A 24,060-nucleotide genomic window follows, 5' to 3' on the forward strand; every position below is an offset into this window, starting at 1 on the left:
CCATTTCGGCTTTGCACTAGATAGTATTGTATATTCAAGTTTCAAGTTTCTTTAATAGTTGTCATACAGAAGTACAGAATACTTTTATACAAAATGCTTCTTACTGTTACGCTCCAGAGACTGTGCAAGACAAGATAAGTATGAAATAAAATAACATAGTATTTATTTAAAAAGTAAAAAAAAATGAGGTCACAGTGTTCAGTATAGACATATGTACAATGTTCGATGCAGAGTAGACGTAACTGAGTTACCATATAATATACAGTACTGTGTAGTGTACTAATATACAATACTATATAGTGCAAGGCAGAAATAGGATGATGTGCAATTTACGTACAATTTACAGTAGGTGTACGAGTTGTAGTGCAAATCCTTTATCAATAAATATAAAGTGTGTTTGTGTGATCTAAAGTGTGGAGAGTGGGTGCTGCAGTGTGTTGTTTGTTTAAAGGGGAACTATTTTACTATTTCTTTCACTATTTGGGCACTTTTACACAATTCCTGTGAGTCTATGGAACACCTCTGTAATATATATATATTTTTTATTCATTGTTTTGTATTTCTAATCAAGTCCTCAAAAACAGCATTTTTCTACCTCAAGATTTCGAGCTGTTTTGAGCCTGGGCTCCTAAACCACTGTGTGGCCTGCGCCGCCTCTTGAACATTAACATGCAGCAGTGACTATATGACATCACATATAGGCACATTTTCAAACGACTCAGTTCAGTGAGGGTGAATATTGTGAGAGGAGAATTGGAAGAATGCGCCAATATGAGAATTTTTAGACATAGATCATATTAATATAAGTTCACATAGCTAGGAAACAATGCTAAACACTCAAAAAGGCCATTTATAAGATAGTTCCCCTTTAAGTGAGTGTGTGGGTGTGTGTGCTGTGTGCATTTGATGGTTGTTGCATAGTGTTTATTGTTCGTTTAGCAGCCTGATGGCCTGGGGATAGAAGCTTCTTCTGAGTCTTTCTGTGCTCGCCTTAAGACTCCGGTATCGCTTGCCTGACCGCAGCAGTTCAAAGAGGCAGTTGTTCGGGTGGCTCGAGTCCTTAATAATTCTCTTAGTGTAACTGAGGGGTACAATTCCCTGACTGTATTGATAAGTATGGTATCATTAAACCACTACCGCTTTATGTACTTTAATTACTGGCCATACAGTACATGATATATAAATATGATGAACACTTCCCACAATGAAATCGGTTCCACACAAAGTAATAATCAAGTATTTATTGCAGCAAAAGGTACATAATATACTTATCTATTATACTTTGGATGCGCTTATAAGGCAAAGGAATATGCGTAGGCAAATCAATAATGAATGTCCATTCTCTGGTTACGCAGGAGGTAATTATACAACCTGAATCTTAGGGAATTATATCTATGGTACACTAGTAATATATAGCGGGAGATACTGAAGGGTCCCCCCGGTTGTAAGCCAGCAGGGGTAGAGGATCTGTCGGTAGTAGAGAGTCTGGTCAACGATGACTAAGGAGACTCCAAGTACAGGAGACGGTGCAATAGTCTCTTGATCCACAGACGAATACAGCTGTTCTCCGTAGACTGTAGCTCCACAGTGAAGAAAGCTAGCCGGCCTCAGGCTCTCTGAGGCGCCGACTCGACCTGGCTCCTCACAGGGTAAATCCAACACGTGCAGGCGTCGGCGATTCTCCGCTCCATAAATCACAGGACCAAAACAAATACAATCCAGCCGCAAAGGGCTATGTAGTCGTCGGGTAGATTAATCCAGTGTACATGTCCACACGGTTCTCGTCTAGGTCTCCTCGGGTGAAAGCGCCATGAAAGCAGCCCAGCCTGGATAAGCACTCTAGCTGATACGAGGAAGCGTTGGTGATGCTGGTCACTGTAGAACTTTAGCCGCACGATACACTATACACAAATAGACTATTACTGACTTAATAGAAATATGTCGCACTCGACGGTATAGCGCCAAACTCTGACAATTCAGTTATTAATTCGCACGCGGTCTCGATGCTCTATTTTTGGGCCAAAAAGGCCATACTTCACCGCACGGAGTATCGTGGGTGAGGCTTCAACTTATTGGGTAACTCTGACTTCTGACTAAGTGCTTCTGTATTCACCTGCGCCATATTTATATGCACGGCGAACAAACTAGTGCCAGCCTCATCTCTGTCTCGTAGCCCTGGGCAAGGCCGGGCATGTTCAGACATGTCTTGACGGTGACTTTGAACCTGACTCTGGAGGCACGGCTCTGGCGCCTGTGGACCGCTGTCCAATAGGAGAATGAAATATTATGGTCTGTACTAGGCTAAAGGGACATTCCGTGTATATGTACAAGGAATATACAAGGGATATCAAACAATATACAAATACTATGCAATATATATCAATAAATAAATATATATATATTCGGTTTAATCTGATCCTTTGTAACAGCCGCCCCCTAATTAGTCCCACCTAATTAGATAAGCAGAGACAGATTAACCGCACTGTCCACTACTCAATGTCCGTTGTGAGGGTAGGCAGTTCACAAAGTCAGGGGTCATGGTCGTCATTAAGCGAGTCGGGGAGCCTTGGCGACTCTATCAGCCTCGCCACGGGTCGGTTGTAGGTCCGCCCTTGGACGAGCACTTCTGCCACTCTGACCTTTCCGTCGGCACCAGTGGTCACTTTGCTTACGCGGCCGGCCGGCCACGCAGCTCGGGGTAGTGACTGGTCTATGGTCATGACGACTGGATGGGATGAAGGGGCGCTTAGGAGGAAGCGGGCCTGAGACTGCTTTGATCTGTGCTTGGCTGTGCCTCCTCCTCCTCCGTCTGTTTCTCTTGTTTGCTCTGTACCCCGTCTGAGGAGGGGCCGGTCCCGGCCGCCCCGTCAAGGAGTCGCTTGGGGTGCTGGGTTCGAGGTCAGCTACGTCTGAAGCGCAGCTGAGGGGGGTGGAGTTCCGAACTCCCTCTGGTGCCCACGGTTCTCTCACGGGCCTCTCGCTTAATGTCAATAGCCTCTGCTGTACGAGGGAGTGGCCGGTGTCGCTCGCCTTTGTGTGTAGGCAGCTTGTAGACGTGGGTTGACTGTCAAGTCCGTAGAGGGGGCCCTGGAGCGTCCATCCCAGTCGGGTCTGAACCGCGACTGGGCATCCTTTGGGTCCGATGTGGGCCGCCTCAATTGGGAGAATGAGGTCCGCGTGGTCGGAGCCGATGAGCAGGGTCGGTGTGGCGCCGTCGATAAGCGGTATAGGTAGTTGACGTAGGTGCACATACTTAGCCATCAGCTGTGGGATGGGGTAGGTGTACTGAGTCAAGCAGGGTTAGAAATTAACATTTTTTTTCAAGGGCTTTTTTTGCCCCCCTTAATTGATTTTCGGGGGCTTTTTTTTGTATTTCGGGGGCACTGAATTTTTATGATAAACGGTAGGGGTGGGACGGTTCACAAAATGGACGGTTTGGTTCATATCACGAATTTGGGGTCACGGTTTTCAGTTCGATATACGTTAATTTTTATTAAAAAAAAATTAACACTCAAATCTAAAAGTCAAGATAGACTGCGCTCACAAATTATAACACTGGGTGCTGAAATCCCGTCGAGTATAATAGAAAAAGAAAGCAATACGCTTGGACCAGCACTCACAGATTTTGGTATATTTAATGGCAGCCTGAAACAAACATGTTTCGGAACATAATCGTTCCGAAACATGTTTGTTTCAGGCTGCCATTAAATATACCAAAATCTGTGAGTGCTGGTCCAAGCGTATTGCTTTCTTTTTCTATAACACTCAAATCTAAACATGTTTCTCATTTATTAAAAATAAAATAAAAGGTTTACAGTGTTTACAGCCTTAAATAATGTTTGGCACACAAAGACCGAACTGACTGAAAAATATAGGCTACATTTGTCAAAGTATTAATTTAGTGCAAACAAACTATGCTCAGCCAGCACTAGACTTTCCTTTCTTTAATTAATATAAACACACAAAAACAATGTCAACCATGTTTAAATTCCCTGCTTGTCAGTTCTTAATGGAAAGATTCGTTTTCTGCTTGAAATTATTGTGTTTCTGTCTACATATATTTAGACTAACATTATTTAAATATTGAGTGCAACTGTGGTGGATTACGTAATTCGGTGAGTTGGAACTATCTATGGGTTGGCGCCGGGTCCCCACGGACATTTTAGCGTGTGGCACCGCCACCTTCAGCTCCGGTCACGTTAGGAGCAGTTCATAACGTCAACAAGCAGCGCGAAAGCGGCAATAGTCCCGGTTGGAGTTAGTAAAACACAGTTGTATGTTAGCCTTCTTGGATGTTGAATAAACGCCTATCATTGTCTTTAAACACCCCGCCTCTCAGACTCCCATTTCCTCCTCTGCTACAGTAGCTAGTAGCTACGGTGTTAGCTGTTGTTGTGAAGGGCTAGCTAGCTAACAGCTACAAACATTGTACAAACTGCTAACGCTATGGCAAGATGTGTGTAGGCCTATGTAATGTTAATGGCTATGTTTTTAAAGTCGTAATGAAGATTGATTTATATTGTGCGTGCCATTTTTACACAAACTGACTAGCACCTGGCTGCTGCTGCTGCTGCAGCCAGTGCAGAACACCGGCTCCGCCAAATGATTTTTTTTATTTGCGCGTCATCTGAACCGTATACGATACACAGACGCTCCATTACCGGATAAATATATATAATTAGTAAACTGTCGGGGGCATTAAGTGCCCCCCTTAACTGATTTTCGAGGGCATTTTATCCATTTTCAAGGGCATTATGCCCCAAGCCCCCGTTAATTTCGAACCCTGGAGTCAAGCCTATGTCATGGCTGGTGAAGACGTTGGTTATACTATACTGCTTCTCGGGCTGGTCCACCGCTGCTATCTTGAAGGAGACCTTTTCACCTTTTATGGTCTTCTGGTCCCTTCTGATGGTGCGTATGGTCATGGTATCTTTGACACCCCGCAGGCCCAACTGGGCTGCTGCGGAAGCGAGGAGGAGAGTCTTTTCAGACCCATCGTCCAGGACGGCGTAAGTGTCCAGGACCTTGTCCTCGTAGCTCAGGAGCACTCTGACCACTTTGAGGAGCACTCGGGGGGTCCCGCTATGCTGGTCAATGTGGAGCACTCCTGTTGGTCGGTTGCCTTGGACCTTCTGGTGGGCTCCGCACCGTGCTGCGCGGTAAGCGGCGCCCGCCTGGGCCGCCCCTGCGTGGTAAGCGGCGCCCGCCTGGGCCGCCTCACGCCACTGGTCAACTTGGACGGGGTTCAGTGTCTTATATTCGGCGCACTGTGCCAGCCAGTGTCCGCCGTCGCAGTAGGTACAGTAGGGAGCGGTCTGGTGGCTCTTCGGTACTGGTGCCACCGCCTCGGCATGGTACATTACCGCGACGGGCCCACTCTGTTGTCCTGGCTGACGCCTGTTGATGTCATGCAGGACCTCCAAGTGGGTGCCACCGCACCTGCTGCACTTCTTCTTCAAGCGGCACTCAGCTGCTAGGTGGCTGCGCGCGCAGCGGAAGCAGCGGCGGTGGTCCTTGATCCACTGACTCACCTCGTCCGTGGTCAGCTTCCCGAAAGTGTTGCATTGGTACAGCCGATGTTCTCCCTCACAGTACTGGCACTCAATCTTCCACTGGTCCTCTTTCGTCGAGGGGGTGTTGTGGTTCTTGCTGCTCGGTACTGATTCTGATTGGTGTATGACGGTCACCAATCTGCGGCCATCGTTTGCTCTCCTAGGTCCCTCTCTGGAGCTTGGTGTGCTCCGCATAAACGTATCCAACCGTAGGCTGTTGACTTCTCTCGCCAGGAAGTCGGCTAGGTCTAGGAGGGATGGCTCGGGACCGTTAGGATCACGGTGGTCTCTTTGCCGCCTGAAGCGCTCTTGTCGGGCGGGCGGAAGCTTCTCTAAAATCCTCTCGACATTAGAGTTCGCGTACAGTTCGTGCATACCCTTTTCTCTTTGCGCCCCCAGCATCCCTACCAGGGATTGTACCTTGATAGACAGGTCATCTAGTGAGCGATTGTCTGTGGCTGGGGGTAGGCGGTCAATATGCCTTATCTCTTGTATTACGTAGTCCCATATGCGTCCATATCTTTGGTCGAGTGCTGCTAGAGCCGCGGTGTATGGGGTAGTAGAGGTGGCATAGGCCAGCGCTATATTGTGCGCTCAGGGCACCTTGAGGTGCTTCAGTAGGATAGCATATTTGTACGGTTCATCAACTACATCGGACATCATTGTCTCTAAGCACATTCGTAGCTCTGTGTACTGTGCTCTGTTCTCGTGTGTGAAGTCCGGGAACGTCGGTGTGCCAAGGTACGATGCCATGGATGACTGGCACATCGGTGAGCGTTGGGGGAGAGGCCTCCTAGGCGAGTCTCCTCTTACGTGTCGTCTTGGGCTGGTACTTGGTGGGTACCAAGGGCCGGGTACCCAGGTGCTGTTCCTCTGGGCTGGCGGTGCGTCAAACTCACCCGTGAGTTGAGTCGGGGGTTTGTAGCGCAGTGCCTCGGGGCTGACTTCTGGGCTGTACTGGGCCTCCTGGTCCAGAGTACGTTGCTGCTGGTCGGGGCTGTACTGGGCCTCCTGGTCCAGAGTACGTTGCTGCTGGTCGGCTTGACATTCCTCCTCTTCCTCCTCCTCTTCCTCTGCGAGGACCTGGAGTCTTCTGTTCAGTCTCTCGGCGTGGTCCGGTTCTTCCCGGTTGCTGGGTCTCGTATGGACCGGCCGGGGAGGGGGTTCGGAGACGTGGACAGGATCCTCCTGTTGGCGGGGTCCCGGGTCGCTTGGTCGGGTAGGGGAATGCGTCCTAGACCCTTGTCGTGACGATCTCCGGGAGCTCCGTGCGGAGAGAGGGGGTGTCGCCATGGCAACCAATTTGTCCATCAGCTGCGCCTGCAGCCGGTCGCGCTCTGCCTCGCGCTGGGCATGGGCTGCGTCGCGCGCTGCTTCGCGCTGGGCATTGGCGGCGCTGCGCATTGGCGCTGGCCTGGGCGGCGTCGCGCTGTGCGTTGGCGGCGTCGCGCTGGCATGGGCGGCGTGGAGCTGTGCATTTGCGACGTTGCGCTGTGCATTGGCGGCGGCGTGCTGTGCATCGGCGCAGCTTCTTTCAATGTTCTCTTCCGTCTGAAGGCGTCTGGTCTCCAGTCTTATGCGGTCGTCTTCACTCCTTTGTTGCGCCTGGAAGCGCTCTCGCTCGGCTGCAGAATGTTCGCGCTCGCGCGTCTGTTGCGCTTGAAGTCGATCGCGTTCAGTGGAGGCTGCCAGGGTGGCGATGAGTGCCTGCGCCAGCATCTTGTCCGCCTCGCTGGGGGAAGACGCCGGTCGAGGCGATCGGCTCCCGGCAGTACTCGTTGGAGATCCGTTCTCCTGTCGCGTACCGAGGAGATCCATCTCCTGGGTGCGCGTCTCTTCTTGTGGTGGGTCGGGTTCCATCCCTGGAGGGCTGTCTTTATCCTGGAGCTCTCCGGGGACTACTTCTTCGGTCTTGACGGGGGGTAAAGTCATGTCGGGTCCCTCCTGGTCCCTACCGTGAGCTTGGTCAGTTACGTTAGAACCCACTAGGGCCTCTATTGGCGGGGTAGCCTGGTCGATAGGGTCGGACATAATTTTACTATCTACTTTTTCCGCGTTTACCGTCTGTAGAAAGCTAGGTAGTATATTGGCAACGTAATCCTCTAAGTACTGAGGTGTCTGCCGTCTACGCTGCGGGCGATCTACTTTAGGAGAACCATTTTGTGGAGTGTTCATCATAGGCCATGTCAATATTAATACCACTATATTAATATTACACTAGTTACCCTCCGGCTCGAAGGACCAATTGTAACTGAGGGGTACAATTCCCTGACTGTATTGATAAGTATGGTATCATTAAACCACTACCGCTTTATGTACTTTAATTACTGGCCATACAGTACATGATATATAAATATGATGAACACTTCCCACAATGAAATCGGTTCCACACAAAGTAATAATCAAGTATTTATTGCAGCAAAAGGTACATAATATACGTATCTATTATACTTTGGATGCGCTTATAAGGCAAAGGAATATGCGTAGGCAAATCAATAATGAATGTCCATTCTCTGGTTACGCAGGAGGTAATTATACAACCTGAATCTTAGGGAATTATATCTATGGTACACTAGTAATATATAGCGGGAGATACTGAAGGGTCCCCCCGGTTGTAAGCCAGCAGGGGTAGAGGATCTGTCGGTAGTAGAGAGTCTGGTCAACGATGACTAAGGAGACTCCAAGTACAGGAGACGGTGCAATAGTCTCTTGATCCACAGACGAATACAGCTGTTCTCCGTAGACTGTAGCTCCACAGTGAAGAAAGCTAGCCGGCCTCAGGCTCTCTGAGGCGCCGACTCGACCTGGCTCCTCACAGGGTAAATCCAACACGTGCAGGCGTCGGCGATTCTCCGCTCCATAAATCACAGGACCAAAACAAATACAATCCAGCCGCAAAGGGCTATGTAGTCGTCGGGTAGATTAATCCAGTGTACATGTCCACACGGTTCTCGTCTAGGTCTCCTCGGGTGAAAGCGCCATGAAAGCAGCCCAGCCTGGATAAGCACTCTAGCTGATACGAGGAAGCGTTGGTGATGCTGGTCACTGTAGAACTTTAGCCGCACGATACACTATACACAAATAGACTATTACTGACTTAATAGAAATATGTCGCACTCGACGGTATAGCGCCAAACTCTGACAATTCAGTTATTAATTCGCACGCGGTCTCGATGCTCTATTTTGGGGCCAAAAAGGCCATACTTCACCGCACGGAGTATCGTGGGTGAGGCTTCAACTTATTGGGTAACTCTGACTTCTGACTAAGTGCTTCTGTATTCACCTGCGCCATATTTATATGCACGGCGAACAAACTAGTGCCAGCCTCATCTCTGTCTCGTAGCCCTGGGCAAGGCCGGGCATGTTCAGACATGTCTTGACGGTGACTTTGAACCTGACTCTGGAGGCACGGCTCTGGCGCCTGTGGACCGCTGTCCAATAGGAGAATGAAATATTATGGTCTGTAATAGGCTAAAGGGACATTCCGTGTATACGTACAAGGAATATACAAGGGATATCAAACGATATACAAATACTATGCAATATATATCAATAAATAAATATATATATTCGGTTTAATCTGATCCTTTGTAACACTTAGCCTTCCCCTTGCACCGCTTGTTGTAAATGTTCTGGAGGGTGGGAAGCCCCCCTCCAATTGTGCGTTCGGCTGAACGTGTCACTCTTTGTAGTCTGCTACGGTCTTGTGCAGTGCTATTCCCAAACCAGGAGGTGATGTTGCCAGTCCATTGTAGTACATTGCATAGTACATTGTATATTGTATGGTAACTCAGTTACTTCTATTCTGCATCGAACATTGTACATATGTCTATACTGAACACTGTGACCTATTTTTACTTCTATTTTACATGCTATACTATTTTATTTCATACTTATCTTGTCTAGCACAGTCTCTGGAGCGTAACAGTAAGAAGCATTTTGTATAAAAGTATTCTGTACTTCTGTATGACAACTATTAAAGAAACTTGAAACTTGAACATTCCTAAAGTTGAGCCTAAGTTGCCCTCGCTGAACATTCCTAAAGTTGAGAGTAAGTTGCCCTCGCAGAACATTCCTTTTTTTATCTACTTTTTCTCCCCATTTTTCTATTTTTCTCCCATCCCAATTTCGTATTATCCAATTCTCCCCTCCCCTGTCTTGAACGTTGCTAGACCATGCCTCCCACTGGTCGGCTGCAATGTGGATGAAGCCTTGCATCACGTGTCCCCTCCGGTACACGAGGAGGCAGCCGTCGCATCTTTTCACCTGAACAGCTCGATCTCTCAGTGGCGAGGAGTAGCACGTGGGAGGCTCACGCTGCCCCCGATACTTTCCTGATCCCCACCCACTGGCTTTCCCACCCCCTAATACTGCCAATTGTATTAGTATGAACGACCAGCCAAGCCGGAAGCAACGCCGAGAGCTGGGCTCGAACCCAGCATCTCCTGCGTTAGTGGCGAGCGCCTTGCCCACTGTGCCACTTAGCCGCTCACCTCGCAGAACATTCCTAAAGTTGAGAGTAAGTTGCCCTCGCAGAACATTCCTAAAATTGAGAGTAAGTTGCCCTCGCAGAACATTCCTAAAGTTGAGAGTAAGTTGCCCTCGCAGAGCATTCCTAAAGTTGAGAGTAAGTTGCCCTCGCAGAGCATTTCTAAAGTTGAGAGTAAGTTTCCCTCGCAGAGCATTCCTAAAGTTGAGCATAAGTTGCCCTCACCGACCATTCGTACACACGCACACAAACACACACACAAAGGCCCCTCCATCATATAGCTCTCCTCCTTTTCTGTTTTGAGCTCCTATCAATGTCCCTCTTTGCATCTTATCCAAATAGCATTCAAGCTGCACAATAAATTATATAGTTGTCAGACCACTTAACTCCATTACGCGCAACTAGCGCGTGTCTGTCTGACGGCCCGATCTGTGGAGCGCACTGGACTATTGAGAAACGATCATTTTCCATTGGTTCTCCCAGCCCACCTGACCATTTCTAGCATTTCCATTGACTATAGTGACTGACATAGATATATGATAGATGGATACAGAAACGACCACTCAGCCTGTGGGCGGCGGAGAGATACACTTTCAATTTTGCCGTCGAGATTTCAGATACAATTTAAAGTGAGTCTTTATCACAAATGGTTCCAAAGATATTTAATGTCCAAAAAGAAAAGCAACTATAAAATTACTACTATAAGTACTACTTTTAGAACATGTCTTGCCGCCGACCGGTCCCTGCGGGCGCCGTGTTGTCCTCTGTCCCTGAGTAACGTCCTCTAACCTGTGTCACCTCAGCCACGGCTCCTGTGCGCCAGAGTGCAGTGGTTCCCACCAGCACCGAACCCAACTCCAGCAAGAAGGCCGACATCATCGACCTGACCCTGGAGAGCTCTTCCTCAGAAGAGGAGGAGGAGGAAGAGGAGGACGTGGACCCGCCGCTGAAGAAGCGCTGCCTCTACATGTCAAAGACCGAGGAGATACACGGGAAGGGGTCAGTCTCCAGCAGCTTTATAGACACTACAACCTTTCTTCCACCATGGCTGCCTGTAACCATTGGTGATCACTTTATAAAAGAAAACGCCAAACTTCTGTGCAGCGGTAGAGCAGGTAAAACACTGGAAAAGCATGTTATTACTGCTCCACTGTGACCTGTTTACAAGATCCAGTATGTCTATATATTTCTCGTATATCAAGACATAGCAACCATTATCACCTAACCACAGATTGGCCTGTTCAGGGGTTCATTTGCAGAATGGCAATAATGTAGGAAATACTGATTCAGATGCAAATTCATGTCTGTTAGACCAGGTGACAAACATGTCTTTAGTTGAAGACCAGATGACGAACATGTCTTTAGTTGAAGACCAGGTGATGAACATGTCTTTAGTTGAAGACCAGGTGATGAACATGTCTTTAGTTGAAGACCAGATGACAAACATGTCTTTAGTTGAAGACCAGATGACGAACATGTCTTTAGTTGAAGACCAGGTGATGAACATGTCTTTAGTTGAAGACCAGGTGATGAACATGTCTTTAGTTGAAGACCAGGTGACGAACATGTCTTTAGTTGAAGACCAGGTGATGAACATGTCTTTAGTTGAAGACCAGGTGATGAACATGTCTTTAGTTGAAGACCAGATGACGAACATGTCTTTAGTTGAAGACCAGGTGATGAACATGTCTTTAGTTGAAGACCAGGTGACGAACATGTCTTTAGTTGAAGACCAGGTGACGAACATGTCTTTAGTTGAAGACCAGGTGATGAACATGTCTTTAGTTGAAGACCAGGTGATGGACATGTCTTTAGTTGAAGACCAGGTGATGAACATGTCTTTAGTTGAAGACCAGGTGACGAACATGTCTTTAGTTGAAGACCAGGTGATGAACATGTCTTTAGTTGAAGACCAGGTGATGAACATGTCTTTAGTTGAAGACCAGGTGACGAACATGTCTTTAGTTGAAGACCAGGTGACGAACATGTCTTTAGTTGAAGACCAGGTGACGAACATGTCTTTAGTTGAAGACCAGGTGATGAACATGTCTTTAGTTGAAGACCAGGTGATGAACATGTCTTTAGTTGAAGACCAGGTGATGAACATGTCTTTAGTTGAAGACCAGGTGACGAACATGTCTTTAGTTGAAGACCAGGTGACGAACATGTCTTTAGTTGAAGACCAGGTGACGAACATGTCTTTAGTTGAAGACCAGGTGACGAACATGTCTTTAGTTGAAGACCAGGTGACGAACATGTCTTTAGTTACACTAAGTCAGTAATACATGATAGTAGTACTTTTCTACATTTGTTGAGAACTTTCTACACAAATTTCAGTTCACAAGAGCTCAACTTTCAAACCATGTCCTCTCCCCTCCTCTTCCAGAGTGCTGACATACCAGCCATCCACGGTGCGAGTGCCAAACATCCAGGCCCTGGACGCCCCCTACCTGACGTCCACGCTGGCAGACTATGCAGTCCCCTACCACCACTCCACGCTGGCCACCATCCACCACCACCCACCAGACATGCAGAGTAAGGCAGCCGGCTGAGACCTTGTGGTCACGACTACTGCAGAGCGGTTCCATTCTTTTTACTGATTACTTCATCTCGCGTCGTCAAAATTAATCAAGCCTTTTGAGATTATTCTTCTCAGATTGAGCTCCCTGGTTCTCTGAAGTGTTTCTAATACATGCTGTTAACTTTTTAGATCACTAGGGGGCAGATTATAGTAAACGTAGCTTTTAATGGGTCTGTATGCCTTATATATATATATATAGTTATATTTGCATTACAGTAAATATAGTTACAATAGACACTATAATCTAATTATATACTATGTTGCAGTAGTAGTTTTATTCAGTCATCACACACAATACAATATGTACAATCATTCAACAATCTTTGATTTGGCAGTGACTGAAAAGGTACAGGCTGAGCCTAAGCATAATGCTTATACATGCCTGTCCTATATTCTTAACAAAATTAAGACTCAAACAGTATAACATTTATTTAAAACTTTTTATTATTCACATTTGTAATCTTCAAAAATAGCTATACAAACTATTTATTTTTCAAAACCAAAAGCCAATTACTCATTCTTAAATGAGCATTTCGGCATTGTTCCACAAGTTAACCCCAATACATCTCCATTTAATACCTTTTTTAGCTTTTTGAACAGTAAATGTACAAATGTCTCTCAAATCATATTTTCTTTCATGTATTGAAAAAAAACCTTTGCACACAGTCCGGGAGTAACTTTGCTTTAGCTCTGTACTAGGGCTGACCTTCAAAGCTTTTTTTGGCAATCGAAGCTTCGGGGCCGAGCTTCGGTTTTAATTCGAAGCTTCGAATATTTTAATTTTAATTTATTTAATTTTTTTTTATTTTTTTAAAATTTTTATCTTATGTTGTGGGACTTGTACGGCACTTTCGTAAACTTTGTTGTTTTTAAATGTGCTCTATAAATAAAGTGGATTGGATTAATGAATTAAGTAGCCCCTTTCGTGACTGTGACGCAGCCAACAAGGTTTCACTCTGCTGTGTGATTTAATTCAAGGTGGATCGCTGTTGTCGTTTGAACAACTTCAGATTTCATGGGAACTACCAATCCCCCAAATCAAGAATGTTTAAGATGAATGAAGTAAGATTTTGATTATTTGAAATATGGCCTGTGTCAGGGTTAGAAATAAAAAAAATTATTCAAGGAATTTTTTGCCCCCCTTAATTGATTTTCGGGGCTTTTTTTTGTATTTCGGGGGCACAACATTTTTATAATGAAAATTAACATAAAGATTATAAAACATTGTTGACACTTTTTTTTACAGTCTTCGTCCCTATGTTTGATAACGTAATGTTAATGTCTCCATATATAGGGCTCTACGCTAACCTTTTTCCCAAGGAGCACATGTGCTCCTAAATAAAATGTTAATAAATAAAATCTAAATACAAATTTAGGAGCACACAAAGAAATGTAGGAGCACAGTGCCAATTGTTCAAGTAACACACACACACACACACACACACACACACACACACACACACACACACACACACACACACACACACACAATGTGTGACATGGCTTGGTTTCATGTTTTGAGGTACCTTCAATTATCTGTAAATAATACATACTCTATCTAAATAGATTAAATATGATTGTCCCTGAGGGCAAGTTGTGTTGTTGTCTTGATATATCTACAAATAGCAGACTAATAGCCGGTTGCCTCTGGATCAATGAATGTCTAATGTGGAATGAAGGAAATGCGCATCGGGATCGGATTTGGATGTTATTCTTTGAAGTTGTGTTACAAATGGAACGGTCTTTCCCCGCCGAACACAAGTTACTTAACGTTACACAGGTCGCGCTATGCAGATGCTTAGCTTGCTAACGTTAAGATAGCAGTGTAACTTAATGTTACACTATGCATGCTTGATGAAAGCAGAGCAGAGCTCTCGGTCTGTCTGCGTTGCACCTCAAGCACCCTGTAACACGCAGCGGGCCCCGCCTCCCTCCCTCCTTGCATTCCACCCAAAAACTGAATTTCAGTCCAGTTTCTGAACTATTAACAGCGGAGCTGTTTTGTAATCTTCACTCATCTCGCACACTGCAAGTAAATGATTTTTCCGGTTCGCACACACACATATTATTAGGGGCAAATACGAGGGAAATGCTCGCACTGTAGAGCATATATATAATTATATATATAATTAGTAAACTGTCTGGGGCTTTTCTTGCCCCCCTTAACTGATTTTCGAGGGCATTTGGTCAATTTTCGAGGGCATTTTGCTCCAAGCCCCCGTTAATTTTGAACCCTGGCCTGTGTAGACTAAACTATGCACAGAATTATGTCTGTCTACAAGTTCCGGATTCTACATGGTCCGGCAATGTAGACCTTGTAGACTCCACTACAGACCAATTATCAGTGAATGTTCATGCATTTTTAAGAAGGGCTACTTCCACAAAAAAACAAAGAACTCACCAAAACATCTCAGTAGCACCTTATCTAAATGTTCTATTTCATATATGGAGATTCATATTTATTTATGTATTGCATGCATTTCTACATTTTATTTCCTATTTTGTTTATTCATCCCAGTATCTTTCTTTCTTATGTGTGGAATTCTACAAGGCATGTAGGTGTATATGTGTTTGAGGATGATATCCTTCAAACAGGCAATAGTGATGATATAATTTGGGCAGTGCTGCTGAGCTGGGTTACTTTCCTCCAGTGTATTTGTCCCCCGGCCCCACCCAATGGCCCCATGCACGCACACACACACACACACATACACACATACACACACACACACACACACACACATACACGCACACAAATCGAAGTAAACATTTTTAAAAAAAATTTGATTTCTTTTTTATATATATATATAATTTTTTTTAAACTTCGATTTTTTTTTAATGTTCGAAGCTTGTGCCATCGAACGAAGCTTCGAAGTATTTAAGACAGCCCTACTCTGTACATTGTTTGTATAATTTTATAATGATGTTATTCCTCATGTGTTTTTGTCTCGACATCTCTCTCAGGTCTGGACTTGTTTTCTCTAATCCAAGCAGACCCTCAGGTAATGTAACACATGGTCTCGTTATGATAGACTTGTATGTGAAGGGTTAACTAAACGCACACTGACGGTGACCAATTGTTCACATGATCAATAAACATGATTTGGCAGAGAGTAGTCAGTTGAACGAAAATCCACCATGGCACGACATGTTGTCAGATTTGATTAATAATGAAGCCTAAATCATTTAATTTATTTATACTTTATTTAAACTCGTGTGTATACACAGCATTACCTTTTAACCCTTCGTTGTGTGTGTGTACACAGCATTAACTCTTCGTTGTGTGGGTATTTATTTTAATTTCAGACCTTTATTTAAACTCGAAAGGCAACTGAGGTTTCCCTCATTTAGTCACGTTGAGTGTACATATAGAGTTACCGGTAAGCTTAAAAAAAGGCATATAAAATCATAACAATATGACAAGTAAGGATAACGATCAATTAAAACATGTACAACTTGATTGACAAAGGTTGGTGATCAAGGTTTTAAACTCTGCAACAGGGGAGAATCTCAAGCTTTAAGGACTGTTGGAGTTAATTTCATGAGCTAGAGCAGTGGTGCCCAACCAGTCGACCGCGATCGACTGGTAGATCGCGGGTTGATTTCAAGTAGACCGCGAGATTATTTTTATATAGCATCGAGTATATGTCACATCGCGGCTGAGATGAGGCTTGCTTTAGCACAGAGCTTTCCCCTCATTTCATTATAGACACAGACCAGCGCGGACTTTCAATGACATGCAATTGTAATTTCATTAGACACAGACCAGCGCGGACCTTCAATGACATGCAATATAATTGATGCGAGCAATGGGCAAAATAATCAAAAAGAACCGATAAGAGTATCGATAAAGTACCGAAGCGTTAAGCAGTATCGATAAGAGTAGTAGTATCGATAAAATCCTAACGATACCCATCCCTAGTAGAGAATGACATTTAATTCTACTAAACATTTAAGATAAAGGAGAACTATCAGTGACTGTTGACGGACCTTTTTGTGGAATAGTTTTTTGATTGTATTCCACTTTTGCTTTGGCAATGTAAACATGTTTTCTTTTAATTGAATTGACTGTGTGTTGTCAGTTGCAATGTGACAGCTCTGTTTACACATCATTCCTATTCCCTTTTAATTGTACATACCGGTATATCCTTTTTTTTTTTTTTTTTTTTTTTTTTTATATACTTTGACCAGTCAGCTGGTTCTTTTCGCGTTTATCGCTTTTTCTGGTCAAGTATGACCGACAGAAACAGGTTGAATGGGGTATAGATGGGGGGAAAGACACTCTGAGAAAATACGGCGAGTCCGGGAGTCGAACTCGTGTACCCCAGATCCGTGACGCGCACGGTTGTCCCCGACGCCGAAATAGCGTTCGAGGTACGCGGTGAGCTACTGGAGCTCCCCTATCCTTTTTTGTTTTAATTGTATTGTTCCATTTTTGCTTTGGCAATGTAAACATGTTTTCTATGCCATATAATATTTTCTGTCATGTGCATATTGAATGGGTATTACTATTACTACTAATACTAGCCGAGAGTAGGTCAAACACAGTCAATTCAATTAAAAGAAAACATGTTTACATTGCCAAAGCAAAAGTGGAATACAATCAAAAAACAATTCCTCGGCTAGGTGGCAAATTAAAAAGTAGATCTTGGTTCAAAAAAGGTTGGGCACCCCTGAGCTAGAGCATCGGTTCTCAAACTAGGGGTCGCGACCCAAAGTCGGGTTGTGGGTAGGTGAAATATATATATATATATTTTTTTTAATTATATGTTCTGGCAACATATTTTGGCAAAATATGCCTTGTTTTATAAATGTGTATTGATGACCTAGTATTGTAATTACATTTTCTAATAAATATGCATGATCAAGTTCAACAACGTGTGCTTTTATCTTTATTCCTTAATTCCACATTGAAATTCCACGATACATTAAGTGTGGGGTCCCCAAAAAAAATCCAAAATAAAATGGGGTTGTGGTATAAAAAAGTTTGAGAACCCCTGAGCTAGAGGCATCATAGATCATAGGACCCAGAGTCTTGCCGTTTGTGTATATGCAGCATTGACCCTTTGTTGTATCTGTGTATATGCAGCATTACCGGGCGCCCATGTTCCTGGATAATCTGACCAGCAGCCTCCAGAGTGCCGTAGCCGCCACCACCAGCTCCTCCCTGGTCTCCTCCTCAACCAGCCACTACGAGGCCAGCGCCCACGTCGCCAGCTCCACTCACGAGACCCGTGTCATCACAGGAGGAGGAGGGGTTGGCGGAGGAGGCGGTCCCAACAGCATATCGGACATCATCTCGCTAGACTGAGCACAGGATACGCCAGACTGGCGCTAGATCCGGGGACTTTGGCAGTACTTGCCAGCACGCCTACTTTTGGGGGGAAACACGAATGCCGTTCCTGTTGACCGCTATTGTATTTGGTCAGCAGGATGCTTTGAACGTTTGTTTTCTTACACCAAGCAATTACTTTTCAACACTGGCCATCGTGGAGCGTTCACGCTATCCAAGTTGTGGTATTTCCCCCATTCAACTGCAGGACGTTTTCCCCATTTTCCTCCCTGGACATATAACATTACATTTATGAATCTCTGGGTGACTTAAAACTACGAGGTAATAGATTGTATGGAGCTTGATAAGTCTGTTGGCTCCCCAACCTCCCCCTGCCCCCTTGTTTACTGTCCCAAGTTTCCCCCCCCTAAAAGAGGCGTGGCCAGATCACCATGCTGATCTGATGACACCATGCTGGCCTGATGTGTAGACTGGCCACATCTCCAACAGCAGACCTTCACGAATGTCTCTGCTCTTCAGCCCTTCAGTGATCTGAAGATCACCGGTGAAAGAAGACTGTTCTTCTGGACACGTGCAGCTCTTAACAAACTCCTCGCTTTTCACCTCACCTCTAGACAGGAGGCTGGCGAGGTGGAAGCCACGAGCGATAAAGTTTGGACTTGCCATGACGACTCTGTTCCCCGAGCTTGGCCTCTTCATACGTCTCATGAGAGATTGGGACTGTGTTGTTTTTTTTACTGTACTTCTTGTTGGCTTTGACTGGCCTTCTCTTTCCCTTTTTAATTGGACAAATCGAGACGTGGAAGGCGAACAAGCATGTTTGATTGGTCGTACCGGCTGCCTGTCAGTACCGTGACAGGGGGGCGTCATGAGGCAGCTCACTGTAGTTCTACTGACTGATTTAACAAAGTGTATTTATGTTTCTCTCAAATTCAGTCACAGCAATAATAGTTTATTAAATTACTGTTCATCTTTACGAGGTTTTAAGAATAGGAGTGTCCCCATGTCAAGTTTTTTTGGTCTCCCACAGTCTGGTGAAATGGTCAGATAGTACATTATGTCATCTCACCTACCGAGCCACACCTACTGCTCTAGCCAAGAAGTCAGAGTTCACATGCTAAACCTGTTCGTCAGACGGCGGCCAGTGCTGCTCAGACTTGAGCAAGGGAAGGTACTGTAGACACGGATCATCTCAGAAAGACTTAGTTTAGGTGCGAAGATGTTTAATTATTTTATGTTTTATTAAGAAGTCTTTCTACGATGATTTGTGTGCTCTAGTACTTTCCTTTTTTGATCATCCTGTTTTTATTTGTGCTTTTTAGATCCCATAGCCCAGAAAGACATTGGCGAGGACCTGTAAAGTTAAAGGTCAGGGTTAGGGTTCCTACATGATGGACCTGTAAGGTAAAGGCCAGAGTTTGTTTACGGTTAGGGTTCCTACATGATGGATCTGTGAAGGTTAGGGTTCCTACATGATGGGTTTATAAACAACTTTTAATGAATTTCCCATGGCCATTTTCGTTTTTGAGGACTGCATACTTTTTTTGCAAACCAAAATACTATACTTTATACTTATAGTACGCCATTTGTACTCTTGAGCCAATCAAACTGCTGCCACAGTTCATGACTTTCTCCAGACTTTATTGTTTGTGGTCAGAGGTGTGGTTCCCCAGGTGTAGATTAAAGGAAGTACCTACATTCACTTAAAAGGACACTCCAACATTATGGGAAATGCGCTTACATTCTTCTCCAGAGTCGGACAAGAAGATGGATACCTATTTCCTCTAAGTTCAGTAGAAAGCTATCCGGCTGCAAGATAGCCTAGCTTAGAATAAATTACTAGAAGCAGATACGGACCACTATCTGATTAATTTGTGCTAAGCTATGTTAGCTTGCAGCCGGATAGCTTTCTACTGAGAGGAAATTGGTATCCATCTTCTTGTCCGACTGGAGAAAGTGGTTTTCCCATAATGTTGGCATGTTCCTTTTAAGGTGGGGTAGGGAATGAGCAACAGTGAACTGATCTGAAATCAGATCAAGCTCTGAATCACTTAAGTCCAGGTAGCGGCAGCTTCCAGCTGGATCGTTTTCTTTTTAATTAATAAAAGCTATTTCCCAGTCTCTTGACTAGAATGCGGTTTTCTTCTATGTGTGTATTTGTCAGTGAGAGTGAGGTACATGATGGTGGTGTTAGTTATTGATGTGACCCTGGGAACATCGCTTGGAAGGCTCAAAACAATCTGATTGTCCCAGGAATCCTGAATCTCACCAACCAGACAATCACAGAGACTGGTGTGTTTGCTTTTTTTTTTAAGTGCCTACCTCACCCCTAATAGGACATATTCCACAGGCCTGATACTGCTGGTAAGATTTTCTTTACCTTTTCTGTATGTTTAGTAAGTTAATGTCTATTACCATCTACAGCTTTTTTTCGTACTACATTTTATGTGAACCTCAAAACAAGTTAGGTGCGGAATACGTTTTTGAGAGAATTGATTAATGCATTTGCACGTCCAAAATGTATGTTGTGCATGTACGCCCTCCGCCTGAATGCTTTTGACAACAAATGTTTGTTTCCGCGTCTCTGATTGGCCAGGTCATTTCTGGTCATGTGACATGTACGCCCAATTGTGGGACCGCAAGTGTCTACACTGGTTAAGCTTAGGCGCTCTTTCGAAGTTGGTTAAGGTTAGAGTTTGTCTTAGAGCATGGCAATAGCACGCCAGGTAGTTTGCAGGCTGTTAGACCCGGAAATAGGCTCAGAACTTGCTGTCCCACGATTGGCGCATATGTCACATGACCTGGCCAATCAGAGCGCAAAACTCGCACGCGGAAACAAACATTTGTTGTCGAAAGTATTCACGCATCCCCTCCCACGTGGAATGCACCCGATTGGATAAATTATATGCTGGTGTTCTAGGGCGACATCTAGTGGCTGAATGTTATCTATACCACCTTTTAAACCAGTTAATTTTTACATTTTGTATTTGTTCAAATGCAAACTGATTGGGGAATATGGATCCATCTGCTCATTTATACCGTAGACACTAGCAAGAAAGGATTCGGACTAGAGTCTGGATTCTCTTATATTTTACATTGCAGGGCTGTACACATGGCTGTTTCAGTCCATGTTGGACTTTCCTTAGTGCAGAATGAGGCCTTCATGATGAGTCATTATGATGTAGGTTTCTCTACAGGTGCAACTAGTCTGTGATCTAGGGCTTGATTGACACATGAATCCTTTTAACAGCAGGTCAGTTCATTACAAACACATAAGAGTAATAATATATATATATATACAGATGTTGGCTTTTACGCTGGGAATGGGAGCCTCTGGTATAGAAAGACAATGAGATGGGAGTCACAGAAAACAGGTCCGTCATTCTTCATTTAAGCCCTTGGGTGCAGTGAAGATATTTTGCATTCACATTGGATTCAAATCGGATGCTCATTTCCAACACGATTAGGACTCATCACATCAATGTCAGAGATTGAATCAATGCTGTCTGCAAAGTTTTGCAACAGCTGATTTAGGATCTGTTCAACAGCTCATTTACATGGTGTGTCCCATTTTACTGTGTACAGCCCTGCAATGTAAAATATAGAAATGTTTAAATCCAGACTGATCAATGAATGATTTTTTTGTTCTCTGTTCGAGTCCCTTGCTGCACTGAAACCTTTTCCATGATTTCCGAAGGCCAGTTGTCTAAAGGCGCAGCTCAACCCTTGCAAACCACTTTGATACCATAGCAACACACCTTGTTAACGTCAACATATTGAAGTTGCCGTCTCGTAAAGCAAAGACTCACAAATTGAAGGTGCTTGATTTTATTTTCTGTCAGAATGAAGATGTCATAGAAGTGTTTCTTACAAAGCTGTATCATGTTTTTATTGTTTCAATCTGTAAAAACACAGCCTATGTTCAGTTACAATGTTGTGTATACATGTTTTTTTTAGTTTTCTTTTTTTATTGGTTATCGTTTGAATGTTTTGATAATTTAAAGTGATTTTGCACTGGAGAAAAGCAGTACGGCAACAGCGAGCTACATCTTGTCCAGGTAGTTAACCCGGTGCTGGGATGCCCTCCTTCAGGCCCTTGCGTTTGCGGGTCTCGTTGACCACCTGCGCCGGCCGGGTGTTCTCCTCACCGGGGTCACCGGGCAGGATCTGCCAGTGGTCGAACACGGAACGCCTGGCCTCCGGTGTTGGAACGCAGGTCAGCTGTGAAACCTGGGCGGTGGAACGAGAAAGAAAAGACATTCGTTTAATTTCTACTTCCCTCGTTTTTTTTGTCTCTGAAGCTGCTCAGTTATTTCTCCAGTCACCAGCGTAGATTATTTCCCCCACAAAATCAAAAGTGTGGTCGGTTAACACTTTGATTGCCACGCAGTATGCCCATCATTGGGTCCAGTCTGCCACCGCTGTAAGCCTATGGAGATGTTTACCTTCTTTGCAGGGCTATAACTTTTTAAATATTATAGCTATATTGACATTACTATGGCCCATTCAACATCGGGTATCTATCTTTCCGGATGTGGGAACGTTATATTTTTTTATTCATACATTGTTGTGTTAATACCGTCGAGAATATAAGTATGTTTTTAAGCTTTTCTGCTGTAATTCCAAAAACGCAAGTTATAGGCCCTGAAGCATATGATAGATTATTGATTGGTGTTTCTTTCCTATACACGCTATATTAAAAAATTCAAATGTATATGATCGGTATAGATTATGCTTCATCATGCGTGAATGAAAGGGGGGGGGGGGGGGGGCGTTTATAATCCCTTGATCGTCAGTAACTGCTTTATTTAGTATGGGTTGATACATTGATCAGATGGATTGCAAACAAAGAAATGGACAATCAAGCTGAAAATAACGTTATATTCCTTTTACCGTTCACCGATGAGACTGGAGGAAAAATATTCCAATTATTTGACGTCGATCTGCTAGATCCATTTCCTGTTTGTATGACGCAATAAACGCAGAAATCATATAGATTATTGCGTTTAGAAAGCGATCCCATGCACACAAGTGTTTGTCTGGACCCATGTAACAAGATATTACTGCCGGAGGGATTTCATCGATGCACCAGTGCCACTTCCGGTTTGGCGTGGAGTGTAACTCGCCCGATCATCCACCAGGCGGCGGTATTGAGGCGTTGCAATATCAGACAGGGTGCAGCTGCAGTCCCGCAGGGAGGCTGGATCAATTATGAATGCCATGGTGAAAAAATGAAATATTGATCCCAACAACGAATTATCACGTTGTTGGCGTTCAACGCATGGCGGGCAATAACGAATTATCACGTTGTTGGCATCCAATGTGTTAAGATTTACGATCATCGTTTGGCATGAGTACCATGTAGATTCAACTGTTAATTTAAAGGTGCTAATGCTATAGATAAAAAAAAATGTAAATATATATTGATTGATTGAAAACTTTATTAACAGATTGCAGAATGGGTACAGTACAGTACAGCTCAATATATATACACACATATACACACAATATATATACACACATCAACAGAAAGGTATAAATAAAAGTATTGCTTTTCCTGTTTAAGCCCGATCAGCCTGGTAGATTTATTTAACGCTGCACAAATAGATCAATACAGTCCATATAAGTGAGGTTTCTTTTTCAAATGTAGCCAAGAGTAAAGACCATAACCCTATCAAAACAGCAGTCACAGTGTATATTTTCAGCACTATGTTTGTTTAGCAATGATTTTAAGTGTTATTAGCTTGTAAAAAATCTCTGCACATTGCATTGGAAATCGGACGATTTATACGTGAGAACAGGAAGTCATGAAATCTTGGTCTTCAAAAGAAAGAGGAGACCCAGGGCTTTCGATGGACTTCTACATTTCATAAAACTACACTACCCAACTTACACCAGCCGTGGTTATTTCTTACAAGCATTGACTGGAATGTCGTGTTTATATCTTAACACTTTGCCGCCTGACCACAAGTTAATACGGGTTTCGAATCCATGCATTGTTGACAGAATCACGTATAAAGCCGTGGCAAGTTATTGCTTTTATATCATTTTAATAACCGGGTCAAGGTCGTGGAGCGGCACTGCATATATAATCCCTAGTCTGTGAATTCGAGGATGTGCAATACCGGCCAGATCTTAGGGGCGC

At 44.2% G+C, this 24,060-nt stretch overlaps 1 protein-coding gene across 2 annotated transcripts in view; it reads left to right on the plus strand.

Annotated features, from left to right (window-relative positions):
* Positions 1-20,036, plus strand: part of pias2 (protein inhibitor of activated STAT, 2) — a 95,218-nt gene extending 75,182 nt beyond the window's left edge. For both annotated transcript variants that reach the window (XM_084338004.1, XM_084338005.1), the window contains exons 12-15: positions 10,845-11,040; positions 12,428-12,576; positions 15,587-15,624; positions 17,712-20,036. In XM_084338004.1, coding sequence (XP_084194130.1) covers positions 10,845-11,040; positions 12,428-12,576; positions 15,587-15,624; positions 17,712-17,933 — 605 coding nt within the window. In that variant the 3' untranslated portion in view covers positions 17,934-20,036. The remainder of the gene's footprint in view (positions 1-10,844; positions 11,041-12,427; positions 12,577-15,586; positions 15,625-17,711) is intronic.
* The last annotated feature ends 4,024 nt before the right edge of the window (positions 20,037-24,060 follow it).

Source organism: Notolepis coatsorum, assembly GCF_963971535.1.
Source record: "Notolepis coatsorum genome assembly, chromosome: 2".
NCBI lineage: Eukaryota > Metazoa > Chordata > Actinopteri > Aulopiformes > Paralepididae > Notolepis > Notolepis coatsorum.